The sequence below is a fragment of the Sebastes umbrosus genome, chromosome 16 (assembly GCF_015220745.1).
Source record: "Sebastes umbrosus isolate fSebUmb1 chromosome 16, fSebUmb1.pri, whole genome shotgun sequence".
Taxonomy (NCBI): domain Eukaryota; kingdom Metazoa; phylum Chordata; class Actinopteri; order Perciformes; family Sebastidae; genus Sebastes; species Sebastes umbrosus.
This window is the reverse complement of record NC_051284.1, coordinates 19,849,347-19,864,610: the sequence shown is the minus strand read 5'-3', so window position 1 is coordinate 19,864,610 and position 15,264 is coordinate 19,849,347. Positions and strand designations below refer to the sequence as shown.

The window sequence follows — 15,264 nt, the reverse complement described above, 5'->3', positions numbered from 1 at the left end:
TTCCCAGCATGCACTGGGGAAAACCTGTGAAGTCACATGTGGAACATTTTAACAGGGACAAAGTTTAGCAAATGCGACACATGATGTGCACTTCTACTAAACTGTTTGAACCAAACTGACTGTAAATGAGCCAGAGCTATCTTCAACCTATTTCAAACCGCTGCCTGTGTGCGGCTCACCCTCACATATTAATATGTGACTCACAGTTGCTGGAATAAATGAAGATTAATTTGACTTATTTGTGAACCAAAGTTATGCAACATTGCAACAGCAAACATTCAGCATGACTGTGCTCATTTGTGCAGAGAAGTGTGTGAATGAGTAACAAATGGATATGGCCAGAGAGATCGATGAGGAAACAAAAATGAGACCGATAGTCTTGTTCAGGGTGGAGATTGTAAAGAGAAAAGTGTTGGCAGAGAACAAAAGCTCACATGGCAACAACAGATTGCATCAATGCAGTCTTTAATGAAGATCACTGGGCTGGGGCTCTGTCATTGTGTGTGTTTGTGAGACAGAAAGAAATACAACAAAAGAGCGAGACATGAATGGGCAGGTACAGTATGCATGAATGTGCAGTAAGTGGGTTAAACTGTTTGGGAAGTGAACAGGGAGCAATGTCACTGCAGGGAAAATCCAACTTTCACTGGTCAACTTACGGATTTAAGTGGATAAATTTGTATTTGATAATCAAGAAGCTAGCCACTAGATTTAACAGGCAAATAGTTCAAGCTCACCTATTCGTCAAAAGTTCAGGTTCCTTAACTTTTTAAAGATTTAAAAGATCCTGATATTACTGTCTAGACCTTGAAGCATCACAGACCATATTCCTGCTCAGGGCAGAAAAGAATCCTGAAAATTGGGGTTGGCTGAAAAAAAAAAAACCTTTCATATAGCATTTCATATAAGCCAAAGCATCCACCTGTAGGGTTTGAGACTAAGTTACCCCGGGGAGGAAGCTATCATCACTCCCTAATCTCTGCTCTGCTGGGACCATGTATGCTTGGAGGGAGTCACGAGGCCCAAGCTTAAAGGAACAGTGTGTAACATTTCGGAGGATCTAATAGCAGAAATGGAATATAATATTCATAACTATGTTTTTTCATTGGTGCATAATCACCTGAAACTAAGAATTGTTGTGTTTTCGTTAGCTTAGAATGAGCCCTGGTACTCTTCAAGGAGTCCGCAATGTTGCTCCACCATGTTGCTACTGTAGTCCAGAACGGACAAACCAAACACTAAAGAGAGCCTTTCGCGTTTTTATGTTACATGAAGGCCACCGTAGTTCATCCTCACAAACAATAAAAGGAGAGAGGGGTTCCTGATCTCTAAACCATTATTAAGTTGCACATTACATAACAAAAAACACCACTTGCAGCCAGCCAGCAGTGGTGTATCATTTGACGGTCATTCCACATTAACAAGAGAGGACAGTGTTACCAAGTCCCAGTGCTGTTATTAGTTGTAGTCTGGCAGCTATGCACCTCCAGCTCTTTATTGATCAATCAATGAGCATGAGGCCGGCTCTGGCCCACTCTGCCTGAGTGCGTTTGAAAATATGGACGTGCATTGATCTTCTTCAGTGGGCGTTAAGAGCGCAGGGAGAATATAAGTTTCATCACTGAAAGATTGTCAACCTTGTTCACAGTTGTCAAGTTTGTAGAGTTTTTTGTGCAAGCAAACACTGTCAGCATTTCAATCAAGACTGCAGCAAATTCAGTTTGATGAGCAGGGTGAAGAGGGACACTGTGAATACGAAACCAAGCAGAACACCTGCTCCTCGAACAAGACAGCAAACACAAGATCCTGTGTACTTAAGGTACAAAGCCCCTCGTGTAGTTTACTCAGCCAACAGGGGGGGAAAACAAATCTCTGCTTGCTCTTCACGTGCTGTAATGTGAACTGGTGTCACGGCTATTTGGAGCTGCGCAGCAGTGACAGGAACCCAGTACAGGATCTCAGTAATGGGTGGAAAACTGGATCTGTATTCCCCATTTAAAGCTCTTGTGTTGCTTGGCTGAGCCTCGCTGCCACAGAGCTGGCGGAGTTAATAAACCTGAGACGGAAACCGGGAGAAATGTGATCCCGGCCTGAACCCCTCATCGGTCAGCCAAAGATCGCCACGACAACAACAGCAGGAGATGAGGCAACGAGCACTACGTGCACCATTTTTTAGGTCACTCTAAATCAGGTCAACTGGTGATGTTTAATGAATACTTGGAGTTTCATTCTCCTTCAGGTCAGCAAACATTTTCTCCACGTCTTTTAGACACCCTGACTCGAGTTGTTGTCCGTCTCTGCGAAAGCACAGGAGCAGGAAGCAAATGAAGCCCTTGTCAAGGAGTTGTTGATTGGCTTGTTGTTGAGCTGACTCACTCCAACATGGAGGAATAATGAGACGCCTCCATGTTAACTCGTAACTACTGTGTTTCAGCAGGCTGATTCAAGAAACTGACATTTTCGACTTCCTTCAGTAATAGCTGGGTAATGACGTTAGTTTGTGTGTGTTTAGGCGTTTTTTCCTCCAGGTTCAGAGAAGAGTCCAGGGCCTTAAGCCATTACAGCTGTGGGGGAAAGTGAGTGACAGTGCTGCTCTCTCTGGCATTTGCTTTCTTGGCTACTCTTCTTTTAAAGCCCATTTTTCATTTGTACAACACTCCGCCAGATTTTCCAAACCTTCTTCATCTTGCCTTTTTCCCACACAGTCTTTCTCCCTCAATTTCCCACTCTTCCTCTCCTTACAATAGCCACATATTGATCTTTTAAGCCACTGTTCTTACTTCACGCCTCCTGATTTCCTGTGCAAATAACCTTCATCATGACAATAACTCCTCCACCTCCTGTTCTTCTAAAGCCCCTCCAAAACACTGACCTGAGCAGCATTCTTTGGTGTATTTGCGTACTTTAATTAGTTTCTCCCATTTGATTTTCTTTTTTTTTACCACTGAAAACCCATTTCCCCTTCTGGAGAATTGAGGAAATAAGGGCTAAAATGCTGAATGCATTGCTATAGTTGGAGTATAGCTGTTTTTACGTGTCCATTTATGATCAGGGGTCTGAAATGAACTGTATAGGACACAGATGTGGCATTAAATTGGGCTAAGTTGTGGACAAAACAAGACATTTGCTGACGTCATCTTGGGCTTTGGGAAACACTGATCGACATTTTTCACCATTTTTTGACATTTTATAGACCAAACAACTAATTTATTAATTGAGGAAATAATCAACAGATTAATCAACAATGGAAATAATCGTTAGTTGCAGCCCTACAGTATATTCTACAATGCATTTCAATGGTGCACTGGTATGAGAGACGTTTTCAAGACATGGCAGACAATGTCAGCTGTCGATTGTAACACTAACATGAATCAATGCGGTATGAGTGGAAGTGCAAGGTCGTCACATCATCCGGCTGTTCTATCTTGTGTGACCGAGAGAGATAAATCAATACTGACACCCGCTAGTATACACCTCTTACACAGTAAGTGTGTGTGTGTCTGAAATGTCTGTGCATGTATATGTTAATGCAGGAAGGATTAGTAAAGCCTCAGTTAGCGGAATCACTGCCATATCTGTCTACTAACCAACCCTGACCTCTGACTCTCAGATTAATTTCTCTCTGGGGTCCACCAAACCTGTACCTGTCATGTGTATCTGGGGATTTCATAGCACAGATTAGTGCATGCTAATCAAGTGAGATTACTCTCCCATTCGTGGTGAATATCAAGTTGTCTTATTAATTAATCCAAGAATTTGGATGTCTTGATTTGAGGCATTTAAGGGATCTTGTAGTAAACTGCTTACTGCTTAAACCCTAAAAGTTGATGCATGATATCAGTGATTACTGACTGATTTTCCATCTGCATATATCCCTCATACAGTATGTACTTTTACTGTACAGAGTATAACCCTACAAGCTCTTTGTGTGTTAACTTAAAGCTGTAAATATTGTATTTTTTCAAGCCGGAATTGTAAATGATATTTCACCCTCTGTCAGCCACAAGTAACCCTCCCATTCACTCATGTAGACATTTACTTAATAAGCCATTTGCTGCAAATATCTCAGCATCAGCCTAGTCGATCAGACCGTTTTTATGTACCAGAGAAACTAATTCACTGTGGTCCTCGCATCAAGGACATTTGCTTTTATGGACAAAAGCTGCACACTGCACATAGCATTCAGCCCGTGTAATGAAAAAGAAAAAAACATGGGTGAAACACAATAGGAGTGAGAGTAACCTTGGAATAGATAAAGGAAAATGTGGTTAACTCAAATGTGCACACTGGCTACATTTCTTAATTAAGTTGCAATGCTACGCCTAGCTGCTTCTTCTTAAAGGCTCTGCCCACCCACACAGGTGTTTTCAATTACTCTGGCTGATTAGACTTCTACTCAGGTGGGTGGAGCTGCGCTGCTTAACTCTATGAACTAATAACAATGATGACAGTGTGAATGTCCCGCCCTAACAGGTGCAACTAAACTAACAGGAAAGTGAGGGAGACGTCAATCACACAGTCCTGGGAAGAGATCTAATCAGGCAACGTAAGTGAAAACACCTGTGTGGTAGACTTTGCATGTAAAGTGGCTTTACCTTTCTTCTATCAGCCTGAAAGACTGAGAGTTTAAACTGGCTTTGACTAGATTTTATATCCTAAACGAAGTCATCTCTCATTTGTCTCTTGTAACAAAGTAGAGTCAAACAGATGAAGTGTTGTCCTTGATCTTTGTAGTTGTGTTGTAAAATATAATGACTGTTTTATCCTGTTCAACAGAACACAGTGTATGAGCTAGTCTCTTATATACCGTACAAGGGGCTTTAAAACAAAAGTGAACGCCTCCAGAAAAATGGCAATATGTTTATTGCTCTATTAAATATTTACTAATCTAGTTCTGCTCTACCTTCATCAAGTAAACCTAATGAATGAGTCAGTGAGCACTATAATATAATTCAGCCATTTCTATTATGGATGACACATTTAATTTGTACAGACTTTCATATAATGAAGGATCCTCCTTTGGGAAGAAGGTGGGTGTTTAATGTTTCTAGGCTGCCTTTTGCAATATTAGCATATAGATCTGCGTATTAAGGTGTGTAGGGTGTATCATAAATATATGGGGATTGAAAAACCTTTTTACTAAGACAGTGACATTGATTATGACATTGATCCTAGAGGTAAAATGAGTGTATATTTCATTTAATCCATTAAAAATCACCATATCCTTTCTATATCCAATTATATACTACATATATTCATTTTAAGTGGTTTGTTTCTATATTGTATTTGGGTTTATTATATCTACAGGATGAGACTCATGCATAAATTAAAATCTGTACTTAAAACACTTATTTTGTACTTGAGATGGGATCCACCCTTTCTGAAGGGTCTAGAGACATCATTTTAACTGCTAAAATCATGATACATTTTTGTGAACACGAAAATGTCTTGAAACATCAAGAACTCTCTGAAAAACTTAAAACCTGAATCCTGGTTTCTTCCAAAGAATAAAACTGCTTTGATGGGAAGTTTAATGATTAAATGGGTTCCCTCGTTGATTTTAAAGGGACTATTTGTAACTTTCAGAAATGCTTGTTAACAGCGACACCTGTGGCCGTCAGCGTCGGGCTCATGCTTGCTCGCTCTACATAGACATGAACGAGCATCGCTCAACACAGTGAGGCGACACACGTCAGCTAAAACCACAATATCACTCTATATTTCACCTGCTTGGCAGTAATGTTAGCTGACCAGACGAAGGTCTCTCCATGAATCACTGCTGATACTAGTGTTGGCTTTTCCTGCCTCAGCCTCCGGGGCTAAAGCAGGAAGAGAAACGTTATCGTCTCCCGACTGCGCCCGCAGGGAGACACCGGCACCCGGTTGGAGACGACAACGTTTCTCGCTGCGGAGCCCCGTCACTTCACAAGACACGGAAAACCTCTGTTGGTCTGGAGGAGCTGCAGCATTTATTTCTGCACAAACGTCCACTGTACATTCACTAGATATTCTCAGAGCTAAGCTAACTCTCCTGCAGTGTGTAGTGAGCGCGCGTTCACGTCTAGAGGTGGAGCGAGACAGCGAGAACGAGCGCGGTGTGTGAGTGAAGGCAAGCAGGCAGAGGAGAGGAGACTCCGGCCACACGCGAGTGCGCACATGCAAGCGCGCATGGGATCCTGACCCGGTACATTTATACCTGTAAAAGGTTACAAACAGTCCCTTTAAGAAAACTAATTAGATAACATAAAAGTCTGATCACATAAAAGTGCACAGATTGTAATAATATTAATAAAATATGAAGATTATATGATTACACACAGTTACACACTTTCTCAGGAAAAAGTCCCCACCGGTGCAAGTTCACACACCGCAATACCATCCATGACCACTAGGGCACATACTAAGTAGAATCTGTGGGGACCATTTTTTTCCCATAAAGAAAACAGCACCAGGCATATAAGGAGGCTGTTTTCTATTGATTGCAATGCTCGTGCCTGTGGGGACCGAATCCCCACGGGAAAAATCGTTCCCTGTGGCATGAGTGATATGTCAGGTCATGGACCCCACCAGGATAGAAATACAAACGTACACACACACACAAACGCAGGCACACAGAAAACCACCCTCCACCCTCTCCCTCTCTCTGCTGACAACACTGTGTTCTCATTAAAGCAGGACAAATGAAGAGGAGGGCAGCATCTTTTTTCATGAGTGGACCAGAGGGCTCAGCACCTATCACAGTGACACTGACATCATATTTCCATTACCAACAGACCACCAGAGGCCCATTTCGACCACTGGACGCGCCTCACTGGCCATGCCACATAAAACACACCAGTATAAGCAACAATGGTTGTAAACATGTAGAAATATGTTTTATGGTGAGATGAACTTTAGTTTTACTTAAGTAGTTATAAAGCCAGTATGGTTTAAAAACAATATAAAAACTGCTGATAGCGAATAGATTTGTTAGTCCTAATGGGAAATGACAAGAAATCTGTGTTTCTTGCAGAAGTGTATGCTTGTCAGGATGGAAAAGCCTCTGAACAGCATTTATCATTGGACACTAATTCTCTGCTTCTTGTAGTTACGGGGCATGGAGGTCAAATGTGATGAACACCTCTATGAATTTGATTTACAAAGGTGGGAAACACAGATACCCATGGTAAAGAGTTTGTTTGTCTGCTCAAGAGCACTGTAAACTAGTAAGTGTACAGGTTTATCCAACTAACATTGAACCAGCATTAACTGATTTTTTTGGCCAGCAGAAACCAGCTGTAAACACAACATTGACGTATTATCAACTTTGAAGTTGATATTGCAAATTTGTTAGAAAACAGTTGCTTATTTACACATCTAGCAGATATGGAGTAACATTATTATTAATCTAGAGTCGTGACTGTAAATCTAATATTCAGTCTCTCACTCTTTCACTCTTTTAGCTCTGCTTTGCTCACCACCACCTCCTGAGATGAAAGAGCCGGGTGAAATATCTGGCACCAACAAGTCGTTAACTTTGTGTTTGGTGCTGGACAGCTAGAGCTTTTTGGCTGACAACAGCTGCCTGCTGTGGCTGGAAACGCCGCTGATGCGAGCGGTGAGAGTGAACTAAAGTAGCAAATTCGTGGGCAGTAAAACCAAAACAATGAGCTGAGATTTGCTATAAAACCCCTTTGAGCCAACAGGATTATCACAATGAGCGACCCCTTTCACATTACACATTTGATACATTGTTAATAATAAAATATTGATTATAGCAGCTTTCATGTGTGCTGATTGGTTAAACAACCTACATTGCCCAAAATCTAAATTACAAGTATTCAAAAATAATATTTTTTGACGGTGTGGGAAAGCCATGTTTATTTCATGTCAAGTCTGGAACTGAGTTTTGACTCGATCTCCCAACTAAGAACTTTAACTTGAAGGTCCGGTTGATTTTGCTTTTGTAAGGTTAAAAGAGGGAAATCTCAAGCTCAAGATAATTGCACACAGGACAAATACAAATTTGTTCTATTATGCAAAGAAAATCAAAGACTGTTGGCAAACTGATACATTATATGTGCACATACTTTATACATGCATCATGTTTTTGAACCTCTGCACGTTACCACCAGTGTGATGTCTTTTCTCTGCTACGCAATATTAGGGGCTTGATGAGCAGATGGTACGGGCAGCCCTTTTCATTATCATGCTGCAGAGGCCCTGAGATATAAGCCTTTGCGGTCCCTCAGTACTGATAGTTAACAAGGAGGGGAGCAGCCAGAGAAACCGGAACATCTGGCGAGGGGAGAACAGGTAGAGGAGCTGGCACTGTTGTTGGCTATCTGACACCCCAGCAGACAGATGGAGGCACCTGGCTCAGTGTGCGAAAAAAGGAGGACGGAGATACTTTGGTAACACGTCAGCAGGTCAAGTCGGATGCTCAGTGTCGGGTGGCTTGTGTGCTCATTCTTACTTTATAGAAACATGGTATTTAGGATATGAAAACAAAGTTTGGCACTTTAGTAAACTACAACCTCTGACATCCTGCTGTGTCCATACCATATGTCCATATTATTGCATATTCATTACTCTCGAAAAAAACAGAAAAGTTTTACTTTATGCTTCATCAGGTTGATGAAGGTCTCATTATGAAAAGGTTAATCTCAAAGCTGTGATTGCAAAGTTCATTAGATGATGTGCAGGATTTTTTCACTTGCTTTCTCCTATGATCTCGTCACCGTGCTTTGTTTGATATTCTGCTCACACTAACGAAGGAGGGAGGCATTGTGACCATACCTACGATCATGTGGTTGCAGACGTCACAGAAAGTGGGCTTCTTGAAGATGTGCTCCATGAAGCAGTGTCCTGCCGAGTCCACCTGCAGCGGGTTGCGTGACTGGGAGCGCGACGTGGGAGGAGGAGCGGAGGGGATGGCTGGAGGGACCGGAGGGTGGTTGGTGTTGTGCGGCGGGGCCATCCCGATGTTGCAGAGATGGCCCGTGCTGCTGCTCACGTCTGACAGCAGCTCCGTCTTGTTGTCGCTGCTGGTTCGGAAGAAGTTGTCTGCGCTCTTGCTGCGGATGCTCTTGGTCTTGAAGGACAAGGAGCGCTTGAGTCTCTGCAGCTGAAAAAGAGAGAAGAATAGTTGAAGAAAAATAGAGCAAGGGAGAGAAAATGACAGAGAGAGAATAATTCAGTACATCTGAGTGGAGTAAATCAATTCCTGTAATAACCTAAATAAATTACAAACTTAGTCTCTAAAACCTTCAGGCAAATGTCTCAATATCCGACGGCTGCTAAAAGACCATTGTGAAGGGCAACTTATCACTGCTTAGTGGAAAACCTTTGAGCTTCCCTACCTGGAAGGTAATGTGATTTCCTGGTTAGAGCGATGCATCGCATCAAAACCATTTCTCACACGCTGTGCTGCCATATCTGGCCGCAGCCTCCATCAATCTCCTTAGGCCGCTCTTTTACAGTAATGCTATTCATAACGCTCCACACTCCTCATTTAACCTCTCAGTGTGTACTTCCTCCTCTGTGAAACCCACTTAATTCTGGGCTCAAACATGCAATAAAGAATCTTTAAGCTACTGTAATGTGATTTTATGGTTCTGGTTTCTGGCTGGTGTGTGGCTGCAGGTCTCTGATTGAAGAAATAGATGTTTCAAGTGATTGATGGGTAGAGAAGGACTCCTAATGAGCCATCCTAGCACATAACACATGCCTGAATGTATAACTATACAGGTAAAATACCTGTGAGGATTTACTGTTTTTCTGCCGGGTGCAGAAAGGTTGATCCGTACTCTTCTAAGTTTGTTCCAAAGTATTAGCTTTGCACACACGGACACAGTTTCCATGAACTGATTCTGAGCCGAGATACTCATATGAAATCCCAGACTTAAACTACAATACAATTAAGTGAAGAAAAACATTATTAGCTGTTGATATTATCCATTAAAATGCCTGAACCAATTGTTTAGAGAGCTTATCATTGCAGCTTTGGTATGGTGCAGATCAATCAATTCTACAGGTCACTCTGGAAACAATCAATTTGGACCCTTTCTCTACCATTACCACCCACACACAGGAATGCACAACAGACATGAACATACAGCACACATATATTCTACTGCAGCCTCTTGTAGTTCTTCACTTGCATGGCTTTTACACACACTGGAAAGAAAAACGCTGATAAAACATAACAATAATCTTAACACAGTTAAATCTAGATAACTAAATTAGATATATAAGCATTTTTTTCTGGAAATTCTGCATGTGTTGTACTTATTTACAAAGGCTGTGATGGTAAAGGATACTGCACATCTTTCCCGTAAGGTGGTTTTATATATATAAAATAAAATAAAAACAACCAAAATAAATAAAGACCTCTCTAAATCAGCAAAGTGAGGGAATGTGTACATGCATCGAGGAGCTCATGCTGTGGTTGATGGCACCAAATCAATAAGAGCTGTGCTCTATTATGAAGCAGGGAGGGTTAACTGGGTGATGCAAAAAAAAAAGTTATGGCATAAGATCATACCTCAAATCATTGTAAATAAATACATTTACCGAAACAGCCTCTAAACAAAGAGTGCCCTCTAGAAATATGGTGGATGAAACCTTATGTGGCATTGACGTCACTAAAGTGATCTATCTTAAAAAGCAGTAACGCAAAACAACTTTTATCTTTATGTACATGCAGGTATGCCGTTATGTTATGATGGACTAAAATCAGCAGTACGCTATAGTTTACCCAAGAGTGGAGGCTCACCTTGCGCTTGTGATGTTCAGGCCTCACAGTATTCTTAAAGGAGGAATAAAAACACAAACACAGCTTCACTTAATGGTAGAAAACGTGTTCAGCCTATTGTGGAACTACATGTACCGTCTGTAAGGATGATTAAACAGTTTCTTTAATCACTTTTTTTGTTTTTCTGAAGTGTTCTACTACTAATGTGTCTCTAGTGATATATTGGAAGGGTGTGTGGTTGTTTGGCAGAGGCTTTATGGGAAATGTTAGCCAGGAGTAAGAGCTCACATGCACAAGCTTTAAAAAGAGAGAAGAAGACATCTCTGTGATCCCAGCAAAAGCTTGAACTGTTGCTCTGAAGTTCACAAACTGTTGTTTAGAAAATAATAAAGAGAAAGAATGAGTCCCATCTGTCCTGTATAGGCGCTTTGGGGACAGGGAAGTAGAGCCGATGTAGCCATCCACTAGCAGGATGACTAGTCCAATATTTTACTGCTAATTCTAGTAGTCTGGGCAACATGTGACCCACATAGATGGCAAAACGCCTGAGGCAGCTGTGGATCTCTGTCACACAGCTGGCTTTCCTACGTCAGCCACAAGTGCAAAAAGTCTATCATATTAAGCACATAAAAGCACATGAATTAAACACCATATTACTTCTTTTACCACTACAGCACCCTGTGAACCTGTTTTTTTAGGCTGATCAAGAGCTTTAAATAGCCGTTCCATCATCATTGATCGAGCAATAATGAATTTAAATACCATAAATAACCTATTAGTTATAGGTTATAGACTCTTAACTAAAGAGAAACTAACACTAACCACTGTATGTGGTGCCAAATGGTGAGTTTAAACTGATCTAATCGTTATCTAAAGGTCGTTTTCTTATATAGTACAACATCATGATGCTATTCTAATGGTATTTTTACACACTGAGGTTACTCTCCATGGTACTTTAAACATGTTTTATGTCCTATTTGGACAGCTGATGATAATTTTGAAGTCCCCCCCTGTCATTGGTATGGTATCCTCCTTAAATGTAATCACTTTAGGCTGTTGAAGCTGTTTTAAAAGGCTGATCTGTCTGTGAGAGAGTGAGTGATAAAAAGTGACATAGTTTACATGCATGTTGTTCTTTTTTGGGAGCTGTTTTCCTATATGTCTTTATGCTAAATTAATCTAAGCTTTAATAAGTGAACCCTATACTCTCCAAAATGTCAAACTATTATAAATATACTGGAAGATGTGAATTCACTTTTTTCTGAGAGAATACACTCCAGAGTCAGCCAAGAAAACAATGACCCTATCATATACAGTATATCAACACATCGATGAGCCATTCTTTAGGAAATTAACAACATTATTACTGTGAAATATGAGGCGTCGCACCCATGTTTAGCTAGTTAACTAACCATCTGCTGTTGACTTGTACATTACTTTTAAGAAATTGTATCTTTATTTCAAAGCTTTGCTCCTTCTGCTGGTATGGTGTACTGTTTTTTTGCTGATAGGTGAGATAAATGTGCTATTTTACCATTTTATGTTATTCATTTACTGTTCATTCTTTGATCTGTAAGTACACTCTAATCTTACATTTTTTTGTGTTTTATTTGGTCATTGTTGAAGACACAAACCTCCATGTACATAGATCGCTCTTTGTCCTCAAAACTGCAGCTAAACTAACAGACAAACTGCTCAATCTCAATCAAGAAAGTGACGTTGAATGATTTCTTTAACAATTCAGTATCATTGGTCAAAATAAATCCCTGTCATTGGTATGGTATCCACCTTAAATCTAATCAGTTTAGGCTCTTGAAGCTGTTTTAAAAGGCTGATCTGTCTGTGAGTGAGTGATAAAAAAGTGACATAGTTTACATGCATGTTGTTCTTTTCTGGGAGCTGGTCCCTGTTGAGTCGATTTTAATTGTCATGCTGATAGAAGTTTGTTTGCCCTGCTCTATTAATAAGAGTTGTATTGATGCACACTGCGGATCCCACACAGTATATCTATCCGAGGGGGATGTTAAATAATACATAATTACAGGACAGTCCTGCTAAAGGTTGTTTTCTTATATAGTACAACATCATGATGCTATTCTAATGGTATTTTTACACACTGAGGAGGTTTGTTGTACTCTTCGTGGCACTTTAAACATGTTTTATGTCCTATTATGACAGCTGATGATAATTTGGAAGCCTACCCCCTGTCATTGGTATGGTATCCTCCTTAAATGTAATCAGTTTAGGAAATTTAAGCTGTTTTAAAAGGCTGATCTGTCTGTGAGTGAGTGATAAAAAGTGACATGCATGTTGTTCTTTTTGGGAGCTGGTCCCCTTATTTTCATGCTGATAGAAGTTTGTTTGCCCTGCTCCATTAATAAGAGTTGGACTGATGCACATCTCACAGTATATCTATCCGAGGGGATGTTAAATAATACATAATAATAACAGAAGGACAGTCCTACCTTGGTTTCCTGCTGGCTGGTGTTTGCTGATGATGATTTTGGTGTTTCATTCTGGTCCAGTTCGTCCTCCTTGCCCCCACTTTCGTCCTGAATCATGTTGGCCGGTGGGATCATCCTCTCTTTTTGGGATCTCTTAAAAAAAAAAAAAAAAAGTGTTGCTCTGTAGAGTTTGTTTTCTCCCCCCAAAGCTTAGATTACATCGTTTCCATTCCTCTATAGTCAGCGTGACCCGAGGATAAGAGGAAGGGGAGTCATCCAGAGACTCACTACTGCTTCTGCTGCTGCTGCTGCTGATGTGAAGGGGGAAATCCGAGTTTCAGTGAGGGAAAGATGAGACAAACGTCTTGAGGAGGCTGCGAAAGAAGCAACAAATCAAAAGTTGAAAGTGAGTCCGGTTCAGCTTCAAAGTGTCCCGTCCTTCTGAAGGAGGCTTTCAGCGTTTATCGTGTCGTCGTCGTGCGTAAAGCTGCCAAGACATCTCCAAGTCCACGCTGCGCTCCGTGCGCCACACACTGATATGATCCTCTCTGATGGGCGGAGAGATGTTCAACTAACCAAAGGGAGGGTAAGGAAGGATGGAGAAGAAGAAGGAGGAGGAGGAGAGATATGACACAACGACTCTGTGCTGGCTGCCAAAAATTCAGATGGAAGACACACTCTGAGAAATAAAAAAAAAAACACCCATATGGTCAAATTGAATCACTGATAAGTAAAAAAGATGTTTAACAGGGTGGCCACATCATATCATGTGTTTAGTATTCCCAGACAGAGATTATCACCGACAGGGCAAATCCACTGGTTTTATAGATTTTTTCAGGAAGTTAGTTATCCTCCTTTGTTTAATCTAATTGACATGGATTGAGACGATATTAGCTTCATTCAAGTATTGTTTGAAGACTAATAACATTTAAGAATAGAGAGATTTATTTTGACCAATGATATTGTTAAAGCTTTAAGCAATCAGCTGAGACTCAGCAGCTCCCAGCCAAGAAATAGACTATAGTCGCTAGTTGCAACATAATAACCCCCTAAAAACTGCTAATGTTGTTTTTACTCATGTTTTTTGTACGAATTAAAAAGATGATATATAACAACTTAAAGGGACTGTTTGTAACTTTCAGAAATGCTTGTTAACAGCGACACCTGTGGCCGTTAAGTCAACGAAAGTCAGCGTTGGGCTCGCGCTTGTGCTCGCTCTACATAGACATGAACGAGCATCGCTCAAAACAGTGAGGCGACACACGTCAGCTAAAAGCACAATATCACTCTAAATTTCAGCTGCTTGGCAGTAATGTTAGCTGACCAGACGAAGGTCTCTCCATGAATCACTGCTGATACTAGTGTTGGCTTTTCCTGCCTCAGCCTCCGGGGCTGAAGCAGGAAGTGAAACGTTATCGTCTCTGACCGCAGCCGGAGGGAGACATCGGCACCCGGTCGGAGACGATAACGTTTCTCTCTGCGGAGCCCCGTCACTTCACAAGACACGGGAAACCTCTGTTGGTCTGGAGGAGCTGCAGCAGTTATTTCTGCACAAACGTCCACTGAACATTCACTAGATATTCTCAGAGCTAAACTAACTCTTCTGCAGTGTGTAGTGTGCGCGCATGCACGTGTAGAGGTGGAGCAAGCTGAGCAAGAACGAGCACGCTGTGTGAGTGAAGGCAAGCAGGCAGAGGAGCAGAGAACTGCAGAGACTCCGGCCCTGGAGACCAAAGCTACGGTCTCCCCCGCGTCCTCCGACCGCGGCCGACACTGTTTTGCAAGACGGGCTTCACTAGATATAACTTTGCGGTTTTGGTGCTTCCGTGTAGTTTGTGTTGGAGTCTGAGTCTGAACAGCGTAGCCACACGCGAGCGCGCATGGGACACCGACCCGGATTGATTTATACGTGTAAGAAGTTACAAACAGTCCCTTTAACAATTTAGTTCTGTGTGTTTTATGTCATGTATTGTAATCTATTGTTTGGTGTTTGCCTCATTTAGCTATTCCAGTGGGGTCACATACCTCATGTGTTGCTGACTCTCTGCTGATTCCACACATAAAACCTTTGTGAAAATAAATGTG

The 15,264-nt window shown here is 41.4% G+C and overlaps 1 protein-coding gene across 2 annotated transcripts in view; it reads right to left on the bottom strand.

Annotated features, from left to right (window-relative positions):
* Positions 1-13,750, bottom strand: part of stac (SH3 and cysteine rich domain) — a 34,392-nt gene extending 20,642 nt beyond the window's left edge. Inside the window, exons 1-3 of one of the 2 annotated variants that reach the window (XM_037747235.1) lie at positions 13,201-13,750; positions 10,757-10,789; positions 8,779-9,106 (exon numbers count right to left, since the gene is read on the bottom strand). In XM_037747235.1, the coding sequence (XP_037603163.1) occupies positions 8,779-9,106; positions 10,757-10,789; positions 13,201-13,314 (475 nt within the window). In that variant the 5' untranslated portion in view covers positions 13,315-13,750. The remainder of the gene's footprint in view (positions 1-8,778; positions 9,107-10,756; positions 10,790-13,200) is intronic. The other variant, XM_037747236.1, reaches the window with a different exon arrangement.
* Between the last annotated feature and the right edge of the window lie 1,514 nt (positions 13,751-15,264).